General features: G+C 42.9%; 1 protein-coding gene across 1 annotated transcript in view; it reads right to left on the reverse strand.

Moving 5' to 3' along the window:
- LOC310965631 (protein phosphatase 1 regulatory subunit 1A-like) overlaps positions 1-10,428 on the reverse strand; it is a 25,589-nt gene extending 15,161 nt beyond the window's left edge. The window contains exon 1 of the mRNA XM_083939335.1: positions 10,091-10,428. Coding sequence (XP_083795461.1) covers positions 10,091-10,171 — 81 coding nt within the window. The 5' untranslated portion in view covers positions 10,172-10,428. The remainder of the gene's footprint in view (positions 1-10,090) is intronic.
- Positions 10,429-21,180: the final 10,752 nt, after the last annotated feature.

Below are 21,180 nucleotides of genomic sequence, written 5' to 3' on the forward strand. Positions count from 1 at the left end.
GATTATTTTTCCATTTTTATTGCCCCATAAACCAAAACGGCTGCGATATAGGAATATAAATAGTCAATTACACATGCACACACACACACACACACACACACACACACACACACACACACACACACACACACACACACACACACACACACACACACACACACACACACACACACACACACACACACACACACACACACACACACACACACACATTAACACTAATGCACTCATCACCCTAGCTGACAGTATTGCTGACAAAAGCTGGAAGGCCTGCAAGCTCCAGTCCTCCATGTGTCTTTTCTAAATGCTGTTTGTGCACTTGCAAAGCTCTGTTGTCCTATCCAGTCAGCCATATAGTTTAGCCTCACCATACATTGTATTTTATGAGAGTGTTTAAATCATAACTCTCTCTATTGACATGATAAACAAAATATCACAGTATGAGCTGTGCTTTGAGTGTACAATGGAAAGCTAAAAGATAGGACTCTTTTTTTAATGTAGGTGCATTCAAAGTTAATGTTGAAAAAGTGATAGAGGAGAATCAGGAAATTAATCGTTGCCCTGCAGGTTTGTATTTGCTTTGCTGTGCTCAACAAAATGTGCTGTGTAATTAAATAACACAAAACTGTTAGAAACACCAAACAACATGAAATTGTGACAGCAATCTAATGCCCAAGCTACAATTGCACCTGCTTCTGCCCACATACAGTAAACCATGGTGTAAATGCATCCCCAGCACACTGGCACCAACTTCAACATGCAGTTGACTTTACTACCTAAACCAACCAACCAAGATGAGGTAGTTAATTACCAGAATATCCTACAGATAGTGTTTTACATCCAAGAAGAAACTGACGGAAGGGCGGGACTCTGAAAAAATTGCACTTACAAATCTACCTGCTCCTTGAGCACCACGGACAGCATCATGGATTTATCAATCCACAGCACAGTTTGGGGCCATAGATTCTAACTTGCACAAACCTAAATTAGATAAAAGATCAATGAGTCGGACAGACTACACTAACATATCCAACTAAACACCCCCTACATTCTTCTTTTTTGTTCCAGGCTAGTTTTTATTTTATTGGAGGTTAAAGTTTATGAATATTTAGGGGCTTGAGTGACAGCTAGCCGCTGGCCCTCACTTCTCCTCGGAGGTATACGTCAGCAAGATGGACGTATGTCCCTCCTCGCAACGTCACATTAATGCCCTTTTTTGGTAAGAGGAAATGAGGAGGAGTCTATATTGTATATACCTAGGTTTAACCACAATGTCTGTTTCATTCTGTTACGTTTAGTTTAATGTTTGATTTATTTTATGTTAGCTTTATTTTTATTTGATTTATGGGATAAATGGGGATAAATAAGGCTTCTTGAATCTTGAATCTTGAATCTTGAATCTTGAATCTTGAATCTTGAGTCAAAGTCTGATAGATGGCAACTCCCCAAACTACTCCCTTAAGGGCACTTAGTCGAGTACGATCGGATCAAGTTGAGAGAACGGACCTCGACGGGTATGCTAGTTTAAGACTGAACAAGATTGTGATGCGCACTCTTAGATTCAGGTTTTAAATCACAACTGTTTTAAGTCTTATGTTTTATTGATTTTCCCTGCTTAAGTTTTTTTGGGGTTTTTTTTTATGGCATCTTTTTCAAAATTTGTATTTCTGCAATGCTCTTTGGGGCCCAAGTTATAAAACTGAAAAAGAAATCTAGTTTAGTACTCTTGTGTATGTCATAAATCCATGTAATAATATTTTAGCATTGTGTGTCTTTTGTCGTTATTCCAGAAAACCTCCCTTGTGGCCTACATTAAAGCACAATGAGCCATGGCTGGGTAGAACTGATTATGCCCAGAGTCATTGTTATTCTCCTCACCCGGCACAGAAAACTCCCTGATCCTTCACGCACACAAATAACACTGCTTACTGGACAGGCTCAGCCCTCAAACCACAATGCCTGCCTTTCAACCTACAGTCTGTTAAAAATGCAGTTCTGTCACTTCTCACAACAGTGAACAAAAACAGCTTTTGAAATTGATGGGGTGGCAGGGAAAGTCGGGCATGCCTGATGTTCTTGTGTGTGGGCAGCAGACAAAATACCCTTGACTGGAATATAAAGGTCAAGCCAAGAGACAGCAGAGTCAAAGTCCTGTTTCATTATTAACACATGAACACTGTTTCGGGCCCTACAGACCCCGATGTTATCTGTGCAAAAAATTAATAATAATAATAATGACATAAAAATTAACCAATTATTTTCCCTAAACTACCTTTCATTTTCTTCATTTAAACCCAATATCCAGAAGTTGTATCTGAAGCGGTAACCTTTCCCTTTGTCACAAATTGAGCTTGTTCAATTGATGAAGGTGAAAAAAAACAGAAATTGTTATGTCTATATTTTATACGGGTTATACAAATAGAAAGCCAAAGTCATAGCATCACAACCGGGCTTGACGCTGATCCAATAGCTTCCACAAGGCAATGCAATTCAGCATTTCTTTCATCTCTTTCTGGAAAAAATAAGGTGTTCTACTTCCAATGTTCTGGACAAATCTGCATCCACTAAAGCACTTGCTATGAGCAGTAACACTTAATCAATGAAGGTCAGAGGGTTATGAGAAAAAAACAGACATTGTAAATAGGTTGTTTTATAAATCAATTTAAGCGAGCCATATGAAAATGGAAACAAACTCTGTTACAAGGCTATATGATAGATGCTGATTTTGAGGTTTTCCTACTTGTGGAACAGAAACCAAACGTTCCTGGTTCACTTTGACTCTCTCTTTTGTTTGCCAAAAATTAAGTTATACACATCGAAATGTTTGTTCGCCTACATAGTGACACACTTGTACTTGCTGTAATGCTAAAAGTGCTAGACCTCGTATGTATAGTGCTGTGAAAAAAAATACTAAGATACATATCTACTCCATGTAAAACATCTAACATTTTATTTACTCATATTTTACAGCTGGAGTCCCTGAGAGTCTTCTAAAGACAACTTCGGAAATATGGCATAACATCAAAATCATGTTTCAAAGCATTTCTTTTTGGAAAATTAGAAAAGGTCATGAACTGTCAAGAGGATAAAAGAATGCCAAGTGTGTTTTGTGAGCACAGAATTTTCAGGGCCCCCCACATAGAACATTAATGGGGTGTCCCTTTTGCATGGATATCTTTCATTAAATTGTACAACTGTACTTTCCCATACAAACATTTACATTTCAGTGGAGGAGAATTAATAGGGTTGGAGCAGAAGATGTTGTTCCAGCATTATTGCTTGAAAGGGATTTGACCTTGGGAAAGCTTTTCTTACCGTGCAATAACCAAACAGTGATAGAAAAAAGGGTTTGTAGTTCAAAATGTACTTTTGGAAATGCTGAGGCGTGAAGCTTTTACCTCCTAACCCTGATTATTTCCTTTGGGAATATCAGAGGTAGTTCTGATATACTTGTATTAACAGGGTTGCCTTGTGACCTTCGCAAGAACAATGTGTTTCCATTCATCATCACCATAATTCAGGAACAGGGCATTCACACTCTGCACATTACTTCAGAAATTAACATATTAGAAACTTTCCCTATACGTTATTGGGTGGGCCGAGGCAGAGATTCAGTGAACAGAAAAGGATTCATGTGATTCCTCATCCTTCATCCTGTCATTTGAAATGTGATCTTGGTATTATTTTGGATAAATCAGTGCTCCACCTTTATAAATGCTCTCCAAGCTCTCTCCAACTGTATTCACAGGACATTGAAAACCCAGATCACTGATTTACACTTTTTTTCAACTTTCAAGAGTTGCCACCAGAATTCCAACATATCCACCGACTAACTTTGTTTTCGCTTTGTTTGACTCAGCCAAGAATCTTTGTGTAAGTAAAAGAAACAAAGCATGCCTATTTAATATTACCTTCTATGCAGTAGTATTTTTCAATGTGTTGATAATAAACCGTGACCATAAACTGTGATCGTGACAAAGTCCCATGTAAAGGTTAGCAGGATTGTTGTATGCTGTGTTTTGATGGGTGCATTAATGTTCCTTTTGCACATAATTGTCGATAAATATACATAATCTGCTTAACGTAAGTATACAAGTTTGGAAAACAGTAGTGTTTAAAAATGAAATCAGCTATAAGAAAATTCTATGTTCAGTTATATACAACACTCTTCACAGTGTTAATATAATTTCAGCCTTATTCAGTGTTAGAAAAACACACTTTAACTTTTGACTATACACACTAGTGTTAGGTAAATTCAACACTGATGCAGGTTTCAACTATTGAGAGTGTTGTTCCCACTTTGCAACAGTGTTAACTGTTTAACACTGTCAAAAGTGTTGTTTTAACTTGATCTACAGTGGACCAATATAGACACAAAGTGTTGAATTTAACTGCCAGGGAGTTGATTTAACACTTCCAAATGTGCTGTGTAGTTTTTATTTTATTGGAGGTTAAAGTTTATGAATCATTAGGGGTGCAGCCTCTTGAGTGACAGCCGCTGGCCCTCACTTCTCCTTGGAGGTATACGTCACCCAGATGGACATATCTCCCTCCCCACCAACGTCACATCAATGCCAGTTTTTGGTAAGAGGAAATGAGGCGGAGTCAAAGTCTGACAAGATGGCGACTGCTGTGGGCGAGTACGACTGGATCGAGTTGAGAGAACGGACCACGATGGGTATGCTACTTCCATCTTTTACACAGTATATGCCTCTGACGATCTCTCCTCCCCCGATACGGGTGGTGAGAGAAAAATGCTGCATTCCAGTGCCATGGGAAGCTCGAAGTATTGGATCTCCAGCTAGGCAAACTGCACTGTAATGCCTGTCAAAGTGGAACTTCCTACTACGGAATTCGAGGGAGATCAAACTACCCTAAATTCGCTAGTAGGAGGTTAACTATGACAGGTGTGCACTTTGCCTACTTGGAGATCCAATAACTTCCCATTGCACTGGAACGCAGCATGAGCAATGCAAGTGAAACAGAAGGATTGGATGACAGGCAGGAAGCTCTGCAAATTTTTTTTTTTGGATAGAATAAATTTATTGGTCAGGCTGTTATCAGAAATATATGAGAGTTGAATATTTTTGAGTTTCCATACCTGGTGGATTTATTTTACATTTAAGTGTGCCATACGCTTATTAGGAGCATTTTAAAAATTAAAAAAGAAAAGTGTAAAAATGTCAGAAAGGTAAGAATTTATTTAAGTTAACAGGTAAATAAACCCTTTAATACATTTCTTTAGACTTGTTGGACTTTTGGAAAGGCTCCTACTTCAGCGTGCAAAGAAATCCAAAGCTTGACAGGACTGTCGTGCCTAGTTACGGTTGCTATGCTATGACTGGACAACCACTGCTCTGGGTTACGATTTAGCAAACAGCAGCAAAGGGAGTTAAAATTACAAATAAAAATGTACGGTTTCTTACAGTGCAAAGCAGTAATGGGTTCATCTCCTGATTAATGTATTTTCACTTGCAGGTCTTGATTACAAAATTGTGCAAGACATACATGTGTAATAATGAATATAATCTACTGAACATGAACGTTTTTCTTGGAAAATAGTCTTCCTAAGGTGATACAGAGTTATTATTATTTCCTCGGTGAATAACAAAGATGGTCTGACACCTCAGCGTAGAGAATATGAGGGAGGACACTGTCAGCACTGAAACATCAGTATTAAAAGAGCCTTCACCATTCGTCATCTCAACAAGGACTACACTTCCTTCATGTATGAGCAAGTGCTTTTCATCTGAATGATAGAGTTCAAATTCAACTTGAACCGTGAACAACACTGTCACTCAGAGCTAACAAGCGCAGATCAATTTGAGTTTGATGTAGAGGTGAACCAGCTTGGTTAATGACGTTATACATACTCCATTAACAATCTTTATGTGTGGAAATAACCTGGTGTTGACATGACAAGTGCACTAATCAGACTGCTGCAGACAGTGTGATAATAATGGATTCATTAGTGTGTGTGTGTGTGTGTGTGTGTGTGTGTGTGTGTGTGTGTGTGTGTGTGTGTGTGTGTGTGTGTGTGTGTGTGTGTGTGCGTGTGCGTGTGCGTGTGCCTGTGCGTGTGTGCGTGTGCGTGTGCGTGTGTGTGTTTGCACATTGAATATAATGTAGCAGTGTTCTCAATCTGAATAAGAAATCATGATCCAGGACCTTTTCAGGACATTTCCAGGAGTGTTTCTTGAAAATACAGTAAAGCACTTGCAAACAGTCATATAATTTAACAGTAGGCCAAGTACTGACACATTTAACCCCATTTTATTCCTCCTTTTTTTTAATAATGCAGCGGCCCTGATGAAGTGTCTCAGGTTGATTACAGCTGACAACTTTACCCATCACTGCAAACTTGACAATAAGGTCGTTTGGCCTCCTCTTTTTGTTTGATGTAATCAGCACAGTTATGGTTTTTTTTTAATGGAGGCTACAAAGTTCTCCTCAACCAACAAAATTGGTTGTGTTCTGTGTTACCATTACAGTTACAATACTCACTTCAAATATTCCATTTTGTTTATTGTTCTTATAGGGCCAATCACTGAACCTCTTGGCTGTGTGTCTGATGACGATTTAGCCTTTGGAGGCAACGGCTAATTTGGGGTTTTCGGCTGTAGCCAGCGGGTATCCAGGCTAAGACTTTCTTTGACCAGATATCTCCATATAAATGCAGACAAACAATAACAAAAAAGCTGATTAAAAGCTACATAGTCGACAGACAATAGCTAATGGGTTCCGAGATTGCATTTTGGCCACTGCGTTCTACCTCTTTTGTTGTCCACATGGACGGTTTACCAGCATGCAACTAAAGCATTCTAAAATGCGGTTGGTCAATACTGCTTGGGCAGCAAATGGAAACCAGACTGCTTACACTATCCAAATCTTGCCCCATTGCCTACAGATTCTACATTCATATGTAGAATCTGTTTATAGAGATTATTAGAGTTTCAGCTTGATAAGCAGGAGCAGCTAAATGTATGTTATACTGTATACAGTATTTATCATTGTTATATTCAGTCATGTCCAGGATTTTGAAAGGACAGTTTTCAAGTTCAGTTTCAACAGCTCCTCTGACTGTCTGACTTTATGCTAAGATAAGCAAAGCTAAGCTAAGCTAACCATCTCATGGCTCCAGCTTCATATTTAACAAACAGATAACAGATATGCATATTTCCCAAAATATGAAAATATTCAATCAAATACTTAATCTGTAATAAAACATGTTAGAAACAAACAATACGCACTTCAGCTAATGAGAGGAATATCTAAATAATTACAGAAAAACGAGAGAGACATTAGGTCTATCAGGTACAGTCAGTTCGTGCTTGTGAGTACACAGTGAGCTCTAACGTACTGTTATGATGTGCCTCCTATGTGGATAAGAGGATGAGTGTGTGCTGTTGTTGTGAAGGTCAGACCTCAGGGAGGATGTTCTGACTGACGTGCAGGTCTCCGCGGAGGTTGATTAACCATGTTGGGAGGAGGCAGGTTGCAGAGATTACTGAACCATGGGTGAAGCCCCCTGGGGTGGCATTCATAAATGTGCTTGAAAACACAGAGAGAAGCACATACACCCATCTCCTTAGTGTGTGTGTTGTTTCTTTTTTACTTTTTCTTTACATCTAACTGTTTCGCTGTTGGGTTGGTATGTCTCTGTCTTTTGTTGCCTGCACACACACACACACATAAAAACCACTTGAGAACCAACATGCCATGCAGGCTCAGTGGCCAGTCACAGTGGTCTTAGAATAAATAGAAAATGTACCCTGTACATACAAAAAAGTAAAGCTTAGGTGATGCTTATTCAGGCCGAGAGCTGAGAACTCCCTTGAGTCTTTATAGAAGAGCGAAAGTGAATTACAATTGTATACGGCTAAATTAGATCTGTCTGCTGGTGAAGAAGAGTAGGTAAACAGCAGGCTTAAGGTGTTTAAGATCCTGTATTGAATGGCTGCAGCCCAGGATCAGATGAGTGGCTTAATAAATACAGACAGTGAACACCAACTCCCTGATGCGCAGATACAAACAGGACAGAGAGGGAGACCTGAGTAACTTTGATTACATCTGTATTGACTTGGTAAATGGTAAATGGACTTGTACAGCGCCTTTCTAGTCATCTGACTACTCAAGGCGCTTCACAGTGTCTGTCACATTCACCCATTCACACAGACATTCACACTGATGGCAGTGGACATCTACATACCATCTAATCTGATCTAACCATTCACACCACATTTACACACCCAAGCGCAGCATGGGGAGCAATTCGGGGTTCAGTGTCTTGCCCAAGGACACTTCCACATGTGGACCGGGGGGAGATGGGGATCGAACCACCAATCTCTCAAACAGAGGACGACCCACTCTGACACCAAGCAACAGCCGCCCTCTTTGTATCTTTCAAAAAGTTTACACAGAACACAGTACACAATCTCAAAGACAAATGTAAACTTAAATGTACTACAGGCACCAATTTACAGACAAAGTGTCCTTATACCACTTGGCATAATAATGTTTCTTTGTTGAAACAGCAAAGAAATGAGTTCCACAGTGGCACCAGGTAAAAAGTTTCAAGCCTGCATAATCACACTGTCCAACCTTCATTTGTTTTAACTCCCGGCAGTTTTTTAATAGTTATAATCCTGTTGATTATTGTAGTGACAGCAAGTGCTATTTGATACTAAAAATCGTAGAATTCTCATTCATTCACTGACAGCTGTAGAGTCACTCAACGGTAATTAAACTAAAAAATGGAGCATCTCATTGTGGGATTGAAAGTAAGGTGAAGTGCTAGTTTGATATTATTGGGAAATATTACAAAGTGGGATCTTTTATGCAGATAAGGACATTATTAGGTGTGCTGGTTACAAAACATTCTGCAAATAAAAAGTCTGCACATTCAGTTTCTCACATCTGAGCCTCCAAGTAAAGTTATAACCCTCCATCATACCAGTAGCTCTAACTGGAGCTGAACTGAACCTTACCCCTGACCATACTGTATTCCCGGACCATCCATTAACATGTTCTCACAAGGGCAAACTCTCATACACACATACACAAAGTAGAACCCCTTACATCATATTACTTGCAGTCACAGTGGTGGAAAAGGTGACCGGCAGAAAGAGAGAGAAGGAGAGGGAGAGAGAGACATATAAAAAGGGTGTAGTCAGACTCACAAATCTTTGCCAGTTTAAATCGAGGCTTATTAATTATGGATGTCCTATTCTGTTCATGTTATATTTATAAAAGCAAGAAAACGAGACACATCGTTTCACTATATTCTCTTAGGAATTGCACCCGCTTGTTTTCTTTAGTCACTAATAAGAGTTCTATAAGATCCTAAAATAAGTGAATAAAAAACCTTTCCATCTTTACAAACTTCCCCCAGTGAGACTTTGCTTTAAATAGAGTCAATTCATGCAGTTGCAATTCATTATATACATATACAGAATATATATATATATATATATATATATATATATATATATATTCTGTATATGTATGTTGATATGGGTAGAAATTGTTACATTGCTGATACAGTAGCTGTTTGATTTGGAACAAGTTTATCTTGTGATAAGAGGCAAGTTTTGTCAGTATCTTACTGCTGTACAGTGCGTGCCAGTCACTCAAAACAAAACAACAGCAAACCCCTGGAGACGCATCCATACACTGCAACACCCCTCTTTAACTCTGCTGAGATAATGTGTCTCTAAAAACCTGCTTCGCTGTGACTGAAGGAGGAAAAATCAATCGTAAATTCATCATGATCACTTCAGTGCTGCATCCAAAAGACACAGCTTGCTAATTAGGTACTTGGGAGTAATGAGACACTGAAAATGTGGTTTCTTTGAAGCAGCAATTTGTCACAGGACTGACTACACTGCGATTTTTCTTCCAGTTGAGTTGCTCAGCACCCGCTTGCTTGGAAAAAATCTTCCTCTGACTTTTTGAGACAAGCATTAGCACTGATTTCCTCAGAGATGTTTTCCACAATAATCTTAAGTCCAATCATTTCACTGATGCATTACATAATCCTTTTGAGCCTGAGAGTCTTACATCACCCAAACCGCCTTCTTTTCCTCCTCACCTGTTCGGCCGCCTCTGGGTCTAGATGGGTGTCCAGAAGGGGAACTGTGAATTGTATCTTCCTGGGACTCCCGGTGTCCATGATGGCTCTGTCTGTCAAAGAGGAGGACAGGATGAAGATGAAGAGGAGGAGGAGGAAGAGGAGGGAGAATCCGTGCGAGAACAGAAGGGTAAAGAGCTCAGTGAGGGTGGCTAAAAATAAGTGGGCTCCAGCTTTGGAAAAGCTAAGACTGAATTATATTTTCTGTCTGACTATTTTCTGTTCTCTACTTTTATCTTCTAACACACTTCCCCCTAATTACTACCTTGTCTTTTTTTCCTTTTCTGGCACCCTGTTTGTTTCTATCCTCGGCACCTGCTGGTGTCTCTACTCTCCTTCCTCTCTGTCTACCCTGGCTCTCAGCGCTGCCAGCCAAGGCATTCTAGACTAGGAACACCTCTCCTTTGCTCTCATTTGCTGTGCCTCATTCCCTTTCACACAAGTCCCACCCTCTGTTCACATTTCTTTCTGTCTTTATTGGATGTCTGATATCAGGGCTGTTCTGCAGCAGCCCCTGCACAGCCGGGAGAGAGAGAGGATGGCAAAGATGCCTCCCTCTCTCTCTCTCTCTTTCTCTCTCTCTCTCTATATATATATATATATATATATATATATATATATATATATATATATATATATATATATCGATGGGTAGGAAAAGATGCATGATTCAGACTCTGCTTTAAGAGAAAGTCTTTTTTAAATCACCTTCCACGCTTAAATATAATCTACATGGAATTTCATACACAAAAAGGCACACTCTGTCTCAACTTTAAATTATACAGTATTTGCATACACCTCTGACAATATTTGATAAAAATGTGTACCTTTTTTATTACTCACAGCTATTTTACCCAGACCAATACGTTATATTTCATAAATAAGAAGACCACCTAATAACTGAACCCAAACTGTGAAGCTGATAAAGCTGTGACATGATCATCTGTGCTTTGTTCATATCTGAAGAAGCATGTGTTCGATGCCGCCTGGCCAGCACGATCTGTATTGATCGCCTCTGAGTGTCCCTACATCACACGTCTACAGGGTCCTGATACTTGACACCAGCCAAGAGGCATATGGTGTGATATTCCAGATTTGCAGTACGATTTGGGGGGCTTAAAGTTTATCTTGAAACGCTGTCATAGTCTGAGAGACTGGAAGGGAGAGGGCAATGAATGGATTACCCACATCTGTGAGGTAGATAATTATGAATAATGTTTATTATGTAAATACGAAATGTTTAAGTAATAATACAGAAATTATAGAATTGTGCTGTGTTTGTTTATTATGTTTATTAAATGAAATTATTGTGTCTCTGTTTCCATGGAATCAGCCACATGACTACGATGTCGGGGGCTGGGGACGGGGTTATCGTGAGCAAGCGCAATTTCTTGAAACCATAGACTGAAGCTTGAAACACGGGTCTTGTGTAACAACACAATATCTATCTTAGCATTAACGTTAACTATGGATGCAAAATTGAAGCAATGGTTGGTGGAGGAGACAAAATGTCTCTTTGGGGTATGGTTGTTGTCAGAGGTACAGAACAAACTAGAGGGAGCTTTGGAGAATTCCCCATTTAACGTATAATACATGACGTGACCACCGTCGGACGCAGCTTGGCTCGACGCTACAGTGACACGCTGCTGCAGTGTTCAAACAACATCAAACAATGTCACTTAACCTTAAGTTTCACTTTTCAAATGTTTCGCCTTGTTGCAAACCAACTATACATTTCTGAGCTGTTTGGTTTACCAATTTAACATTACTGACTATGTTCGTAACAGCATCTATTAGTAACAATGCTAGCTTGGGTAATGTAAGCTGGACAGTTAGCGTAATATATATAACAATAGCTAATGTTAGCATTCATGCTAATGCTACTTTCTAACACTGCCATTGTCTCACTAAGCGTTAGTAATTACCAAAGTAACTTAACACCATGCTTCACAAAAAGCAGACACTGTGAGGAGTTTATTGGACAAGTTTATAGAGCTGTCGGCCCTCGAGGACAATGGAACTGACCGGGGCCCAGAACACAGGCCCAACAAACTCTGAGCCTGACCATTCTGAACAGCTGACCAGAGTTACTTCAATCAACTCTGAGTAGGTTGAGCATGAATATAAAAACATCAATGGAGCTCGGATACTACAATTCACTATGGCGGAGGCCATGGTGGAGGAAGCCCCCCATATGAGCACCTAGACCCAATCACTAACATCTCACAGAGAACAGAGCCAAAAGCAGAGACCAAGAATCCAACTAGAAAGAGCAAACTCAAATGGCCAAAGTCAAGTGAGGCAGAGGCATGGCGTATGCTAGACACAGATCTGGTCAAGAAACTGGAGGAAATATTGCGAGGAGGTTGGGAAACCAAGCTCTGCAACGACAGGTTTGGCTAGGAGACCTCCAACCAGAAGACCACACAAAGAGAGCAGGGAAAAGGAGATTGACCATCAGTGCGAAGGCGCCAACTACTCTATAACAACTGGTGGGAGGCAGCACAGGATGAGAGAGAGGATCTGAAAACCCTGTGGGAGGAGGTCAGACAAAGACTGTCCAGGTTCCGCAGAGCTGGGGTCCGTTTCACAAAGCAGGTTCAAATAACTCTGAGTCTAACCCTGAACTCTGAGTTGATCTACTCTGAGATAGGAAACTCTGAGCCCTGATTCGACGAGTCACCATAGCAACGGGGAAGCGGAGCGCTACGCAACCACTGGAATTGGAAATATTAATGCGCTCATACGGAGAGTTTGAGCATGTTTTCGCCGAAAGTGTAACACTGCTGCAGCAGCAAAAGAGAGGGAGACGGCGTGGGAGAACATTGCTGCTCGGGTCAGTGCGTAAGTTTAAACGTAGTGGCTGTGGCTGTTTTATATGTTGTATAAAAAACTCCCATTTGCAAAAAAAACACAGCGCAACACACAATATCTGTTGTGATATGAAACGGTACCGCTCAAAAACAGAATTGCCTGGAAATGCAAGAACATCTATAATCAATAGTTTGATAATCATCTCCCGACGAATATTTAATTCTCTGCGCAGTAATGCTGCACCTTCATCCACGGGATCATTATCAAAAGGACATGCCATGGTAGTGAAATAGTCACCACCTAATATAACTTCTAATGTAGGCCTACTGAATGATTTTTGCAATGATTTTCTGAAAAAACAGACGACAGAACTATACTACGCCAAAACTCGCCCGCTGACTGAATTAATGAGGAAATCAAACACCGTGTGTGGCTGAAAGAGGGCGGAGACAGAGAGAAACTCAAGGTTTCTGAGAAAAACCTGGTCCAGACCAGGTTAGTTTCAGAGAGCATATTACCATGGTAACTGACGAGAGGTTAAGTTACCTCTCTTTGTGAAACAGGCTAGAGTTACCCCTCTGTCTCTGGTTTGAGTTACCTCCCTTTGTGAAACGGAAAACTCAGAGTTTCCCTCATTTCAGGGTTAACAGACTCAGAGTTTTCACTAAACCTGCTTTGTGAAACGGGCCCCTTAACATATCCACAAGCGTAGCAAATGGAAACAAAAAGAATGAGCGAGCTTCTTCAAAGACCTTTTTAAGCATGCCAGTGTCCCATTAGGAACACCGGGGTATGCGCCCCAGTCGGCCCCTCCAGTTACTGAGTTCAACATCATGCCCCGAAGCTCAGGGTAGTGATCATCAGCAACAGGACCCAATGGAGTCCCCTACAAGCTATATAAGAACTGCCTTAAGGTGCTAGAGTTGCTATGGTACCTCATGAGAGCTGCCTGGAAAAAGCAACGCATTCCATCCGAGTGGAAAAGAGCTGTAGCAGTCTTCATTCCCAGGGAAGCAAACTCCAAAGACATCAGCCAGTTCGGAAAGCAGGAGTCCCAGGCTTCCCAGGGTGTGTCGAGCACTCCACAATGATCTGGGACCACATCCATAAGGCAAAAAAGGACAAGATGGACCTCCATGTCATCTGGCTCGATCTAGCAAACTCATATGGATCAGTCCATGTGCGCATCATCAGCGATCAACTATGGGAGCGTGTGTGTGGCATAGTTGATCAGCTGATGATGCGCACACACACACACACACACACACACACACAATATCTTCTTTTGTGTGAACACCACAGAACAGCACTAATGTATTACTTGTGTTTCCAGCTGCTGGAAGCGAGGATCCAGGAGCTGTCTGAACTATGTTCAGTTTTGCAGTAGAGACAACCCACCACAGAAGGCTGCATATTGGGCCACCCTCAGTGAGACCAGCACCACCATCACATGACCCTGAAGCAGCCAAGAGACCCTTCATTCAAATGTTAAAGAGTGTGACCCAGAGCAGGGGAACACTGTGGAAAGTGTTATTATCAATAAACTGCTACTGTGACAGGTCTAGTTAATAATAGCAATATTGATGATTAGTAGTATAGTTAGTAGTATTATCATTAGTTGTATTATCACTAGTAGTAGTAGTAGTAGTAGCAGTATCATTATTATAATTATTATTATTATTATTATTATTATTATTATTATTATTGTTATTATTATCTCATCTCATCTCATCTTCAACCGCTTATCCAGGGTCGAGTCGCAGGGGACCCCAAACTTCCCTTTCCCGGGCCACATTAACCAGCTCTAACTTGGGGATCCCGAGGCGTTCACAGGCCAGTGTGGAGATATAATCTCTCCACCTAGTCCTGGGTCTTCCCTGAGGCCTCCTCTCAGCTGGACGTGCCTGGAACACCTCCCTAGAAAGGCGCCCAGGGGACATCCTTACTAGATGCCTGAACCACCTCAACTGACTCCTTTCCACGCAAAGGAGCAGCGGCTCTACTCAGAGTTCCTCACGGACGCCTGAACTTCTCAATCTATCTCTAAGGGAACTCAAGCCACTCTTCGGAGAAAGCCCATTTCGGACGCTTGTACCTGCAACCTCGTTCTGTCGGTCATGACACAGCTTTCATGACCATAGGTGAGGGTAGGAATGAAGATTGACCGGTAGATCGAGAGCTTTGCCTTCCGGCTCAGCTCTCTTTTTGTCACAACGGTGTGGTAGAGCGACTGCAACGCTCCTTAGTCCCCTCACTCGTGAACATGATCCTGAGGTACTTGAATTCCTTCACTTGGGGTAAGGACTCATTCCCTACCTGGAGTAAGCAATCCACTGGTTGCCTGCTGAGAGCCATGGCCTCAGATTTAGAGGTGTTGATCCTCATCCCAGCCGCTTCACACTCGGCTGCGAACCAATCCAGTGAGTGCTGAAGGTCACTGACTGACGATGCCATCAGGACCACATCATCTGCAAAAAGCAGAGACGAGATCCTCAGCATCCGGAACTGCAACCCCTCCCCACCAGGACTATGCCTCGATATCCTGTCCATGAAAATCACAAACAGGATTGGTGACAAAGTGCACCCCTGGCGGAGGCCAACCCCCACCCGGAATGAATCCGACTTACTGCCAAGGATCCGGACACAGCTCTCGCTTTGGGTGTACAGAGATTGGATGGCCCAAAGAAGTGACCCCCTCACCCCATACTCCCATAGCACCTCCAACAGTATCTCCAGAGAAACTCGGTCATATGCCTTCTCCAGATCCACAAAGCACAGGTAGATGGGCATACTCCCAGGCCCCCTCCAGGATCCTTGCAATAGTGAAGAGCTGGTCCATTGTTCCACGTCCAGGACTGAATTCGCATTGTTCCTATTCAATCTGTCCGACTATAGGACGAACCGTCCTTTCCAGCACCTTGGAGTAGACTTTACCAGGGAGACTGAGTGGAGTGATACCCCTGTAATTGGCACACACCCTCTGGTCCCCCTTTTTTAATAGGGGAACCACCACCCCGGTCTGCCACTCCCTTGACACTGTCCCAGACTTCCACGCAATATTGAAGAGACGTGTCAACCAAGACAGCCCCTCCAAACCCAAAGCTTTCAGCATTTCTGGACGAATCTCATCAATCCATGGAACTTGGCCACTGTGGAGTTTTTTGACTACCTCAGTGACTTCCATTAGAGATACTGACAATGATTCCCCATCAGCCTCCAGCTCTGCCTCTACAAAAGAAGGCGTGTTAGTCAGATTAAGGAGTTCCTCAAAGTGCTCCTCCCACTGCCCGATTACCTCATCAGCTGAGGTCACCAGCGTCCCGTCCTTACTGTAAACAGCTTGGACGTTCCCTGTTTTCCCCTCCTGAGATGTCGAATGGTTTTCCAGAAGCACCTTGATGCTGCCCGAAAGTCCTTCTCCATGACTTCTCCAAACTCCTCCCACACCTGCTGCTTTGCCTCTGACACAGCAGAGGCTGCAGTCCTTCTGGTACATCGGTACCTTGCAACTGCTTCCGTAGTCTTCTGGGATAGCATATCCCGGAAGTCCTCCTTCTTCAGTCGGACAGCTTCCCTGACCACCTGCCCCTCTCTTCACTCAAGTGTCCAAAACATACGGCCTCAGATCAGATGATATGATCACAAAATCGATCATCCACCTTTGGCCTAGGGTGCTCTTGTACCACGTACACTTATGAACATCCTTATGTTCGAAAAATGGCGTTAGTTATAGACAATCCATGACTAGCACAGAGGTCCTATAACAGGTGACAGCTCGGATTTAGATCAGGGAGGCCGTTCCTCCCAATCACGCCTCTCCAGGTGTCTCCATCATTGCCCACGTGGGTGTTGAAGTCTCGCAGCAGAACTATGGAGTCCCCTACTAGAGCCCCATGCAGGACTCCATTCAGGGCCTCCAAGAAGGCTGAATACTCTGGACTGCGTTCGGTGCATATGCACAAACAACCATCAGAGTTTTCCCCCCTACCACCCACAGGCGTAAGTAGGTGACCGTCTCGTTCACCGGGATGAACTCCAACACCGCGGCACTCAGCCGGGGGTTTGTGAGTATACCCACACCCACCCGGCGCCTCACATTCTATCCAGGAGTACGCTTCCAGAATCGAGACTGTGTGTGGAGGTAAGACCCACCAGATCTAACTGGTAGCGCTCCACCTCCCGCACAAGCTCCGGCTCCTTCCCTGACAGAGAGGTGACATTCCACGTCCCCAGAGCAAGCCTCTGTGTCTGGTCCGTTGAGGCCCCTCACCTTCACTGCTACCCGTGCAGCAGCGCACCCGACTCCAGCGGTTCCTCCTGCGTGTGGTGGGCCCATTATAAAAATGGGAGGGGCAAACGACCACATGTCCCAAAGCTGACCAATAAGAGAGGGATTTGCTGTCCAATCACAGGTGATTTTACTTATGAGCCTGTGAATATTCTCATTTGTCAAGGTCATTGTTATCCTCAAGCAATTTCAGTCAAAAGCAACTGGACTTGGACCTGGTCTTACTTACTTATGCGCTGTCTATGGTTTCATCCAATGGTTGTTTGTGTCATTCAGGCAGGCCAGACGGTTGGGACATTGAAATGCTAATTAGAGCCATTCGAACCTAGCGGGGTTGCGCTTCCCCCACATCAACCCCAAAATTCTGTGATGATTGGACAATTTATGCTAACATTGCAGCAACTTCCTGTTTCATAACATGCCCCACTTCCTGTGTCCACTGTGTGGCACTAGAGAGTACCGACCAAACATGCTTTGCATTGTTGTATATCAAACAAAGAACACACATTGCAAATTTGATGTGAATCGAATAAAGTTTGTCATATTTGGCTGACTTCCTGTTGCCAACAGATGGCTCTGTTGCTGTGAGTTAATATTGAGATATTGGTGTGTTCAGGCTGGGGGTCTTGTCATTCCTCAGAAATCTGGTAAAGATTGGACAATGTATGCTAAAGTTACAGCAATTTCCTTTTTCATAACCTGCTCCACTTCCTGCGTCCACTGTGTGGCACTAGAGATCTCCTATCATTTCATTACATTACATTACATTTAATTTAGCTGACACTTTTGTTCAAAGCGACTTCCAATAAGTGCATTCAACAATTAGGGTACAAACAAAAAGAGCAAGTTATTAAGTACGTGTGGTAGCTTCAAATAAGCCGACCTATAGATTGCTACATATAAGTGTTTTTTTTCTTTTCCAATTTTCTCATCTTCTTAGCCAAGTTGCAGTCAAAAGAGATGCGTTTTTAGTGGTGTAGATGTGTAGATTTTTTGCTATCCGAATGTCGATTGGGAGCTTGTTCCACCATTTTGGAGCCAGGATGGCAAACAGTCGTGACTTAGTCGAGTGACTCTGTGTTCCTCTTAGTGAGGGAGCGGCATGCTGATTTGCCGATGCAGAGCGGAGAGGGTGGGCTGGGGTGTAAGATTTAATCATGTCCTGGATGTAAACTGGGCCTGATCCGTTAGTAGCACGATAAACAAGTGTTAGTGTCTTTAAACGGATGCGAGCAGCTACAGGAAGCCAGTGAAGGGAGTGGAGGAGTGGTGTAGTGTGAGAGAACTTAGGTAGGTTGAAGACCGGTCAAGCCGTTGCATTCTGGATGAGCTGCAGAGGTAGGATGGCACAGCCCGACAGACCAGCCAGGATTGTTGCAGTAGTCAAGGCGTAAGATGACTACTGCAAGTGATAGTACAAACCATGTGAGAGAATAACAGAACCAAGGGAGTTGGTGTACAGAGAGAAGAGGAGAGGCCGCAGGACTGAACCTTGAGGGACTCCAGTAGGAATATGACAGGGTTTGACACAGAGCTTCTCCAAGTTACCCAGTATGTGGTATTTAGATTAGGATGTGAGCAGGGAGAATGCAGAGCTTGAGATACCTAATTGCTGTAGGGTGGAAACAAGGATCTGGTGGTTAACTGTGTCAAATGCTGCAGAAAGGTCCAAAAGGATGAATGCAGATGAGCGAGAGGCTGCCCTAGCCATGTGAAGTTGCTCTGTGACAGCAAGAAGGGCAGTTTCAGTTGGGTGGCCGGCCTTTAAACAAGATTGGTGAGGATCAAGGAGGTTGTTCAGGTGAAAGTAGGAAAAGTGTTGGTTAAAGATAGCACGGTCTAATGTTTTGGAGAGAAATGGGAGAAGAGAGACAGGTCTGTAGGTATTTAATTCAGACGGGTCAAGGGTAGGTTTTTTTGAGGAGGGGGTTGACTCTTGCTTCTTTAAGAGAGTCAGGGAAGCAGCCAGTGGATAAAGATGGTTAATAAGATGGGTGAGAAAAGGAAGAAGGTCAGGTGCAATAGATTGGAGACGGTGAGAGGGGATGGGGTCAAAGGTGCAAGTGGTTGGGCGGGCAGAAGTTATAAGAGTAAGAACTTGATCAGGAGATGGGGGGGTGGAAGAAGATAGCGAGGGAAGAAGATGAGATTGGTGGAAGGGTGAGATAACCACCTAACCCCTGAGATAACCTCAGACAACCACATGGCTGGGGTGGACTTACGGAAGGGAGGGCTGAAAGAACAGATGAGGCCAAAGAGGAAGAAAAGAGGGATCAGATGTTGCGACAGACAGGTACCGTATCTGTTGATGAGAATGAGTTGTCAGATTGGGAGAGTGGGAGAGAGTAGGATATGAAGAAGTGGTCAGAGACATGATGTGGAGTTACGGTGAGGTAAGAGGTAGAGCAGCTTCTGGTATTTATGAGATCAGCTTTGTGAGTATGTGGAGAGGGAGTGAGCAAAAGAGAAAAAGAGGAAAGTAACAGAAGAAAATCGGATGACTTCTTTGACTGGATGTTGAAGTCGCCTGGAAGAACAAGTGGATGGCCATTTTCTGGGAAGTTTGAAAGGAGGACATCTAGTTCCTCCAGGAAATCTCCCATTGGACCTGGTGGATGGTAGAGAACGAAAATGTTTAATTGTACCGGATGAGTTACAGTCACAGCATGAAATTCAAATGAGAGTGAAGTAAAGTGGGACAGTGGGTAAGGAGAGAAACTCCATTTGGGGTTAATGAGCAGTCCCACCACCTCTGTCAGTGGGTCTGGGTGTGTGGGAGAAAGAGTAAGCAGTGGAGGGAGCAGCAGGGGTGGATGTGTTGGCTGGTGTAATCCAAGTCTCAGTGAGAGCAGGTCGAAGCATCGCTTGGTAGCAGAGCCAGAAATTAACTAAGTCTTGCGGGTAGCTGTGTATCTACCCTGGTTAAATGATTCACGCTTCTTACTGATGTCCACAACCAATTTATTCTCTCCACAAATTTACGGAACACACAAACTGTAACAACATAAAACACATTTTACATTTATTATTTTCACAGATTAGTTTCTTATATCAACTTATATAAACACGGTCACTCTGTAAATCCGCCATCTGTTGTTCCTCTGGCGGTGCACGCACCCTCCTGCACCGTACACACTGCCTGATGTGTTGAGCTACAGCCTTACTTCCACCAACTATCCAGTAATCATTGGCTCTTAGTTCTTTGAGAGTTTGTCCTCTGCCTTGGTGTTGTAGTCTGTCATGATGATGTGCAAGGATTAGGTTTGTGACAGTGCCGTCTTTAGCAAGAATTACTGGGTGTCTCAACTCCAGAGGTGCAGATGCCTTTCTTAGTCTTCCTCCCACTCTCATAATACCATCTTCGAGGAACGAGTCAAGCTGATAGAGTTGGGGGTTGCAAGGCAGCTTTCCTGATTTCTGGCTGAGCATGTTCAACTCCTCAAGGAAGGCATCGTGTTGTGCAAGCTTGATAAGAGTCAGTGCAGCTTGCCTTCTCTCGTCCACATTCAAAGGTTCTGTGGTCTTGATTCTATTAGCCAACCGCTGGATACATGCAATGACGTTGACTGCTGTGGTCCATCTTGAGAACCGTGACAGTTGTCCTTGGATGTCAAATTGCCTTGCAGCCTCAGTTTTTAGCACCTGTGTAATCCTCACCTCCGGATCTCCCACCAGTAGCTCTGATGTACTCTGGCTTGTTGCTATTTCTCTTTCCCACAAAAACTTAGGACCAGAGAGCCAATTTGAGTTGATGAGGTCAGCCACCTTAAGGCCTTTCGAGGCGTGGTCAGCAGGATTCTCTCCTGTGTTGACGTAGTGCCATTGTTTTGCATCAGTGGTTTCTCAAATTCTCTCGACACGGTTCGCAACGAAGACATGAAACCTTCGGGCTTCATTGTTAATGTAGCCGAGGACCACTTGAGAATCAGTCCAATAATATTCTTTGTCG

This window comes from Echiichthys vipera (assembly GCF_963691815.1).
Source record: "Echiichthys vipera genome assembly, chromosome: X".
In the NCBI taxonomy this organism is placed as follows: Eukaryota; Metazoa; Chordata; class Actinopteri; order Perciformes; family Trachinidae; genus Echiichthys; species Echiichthys vipera.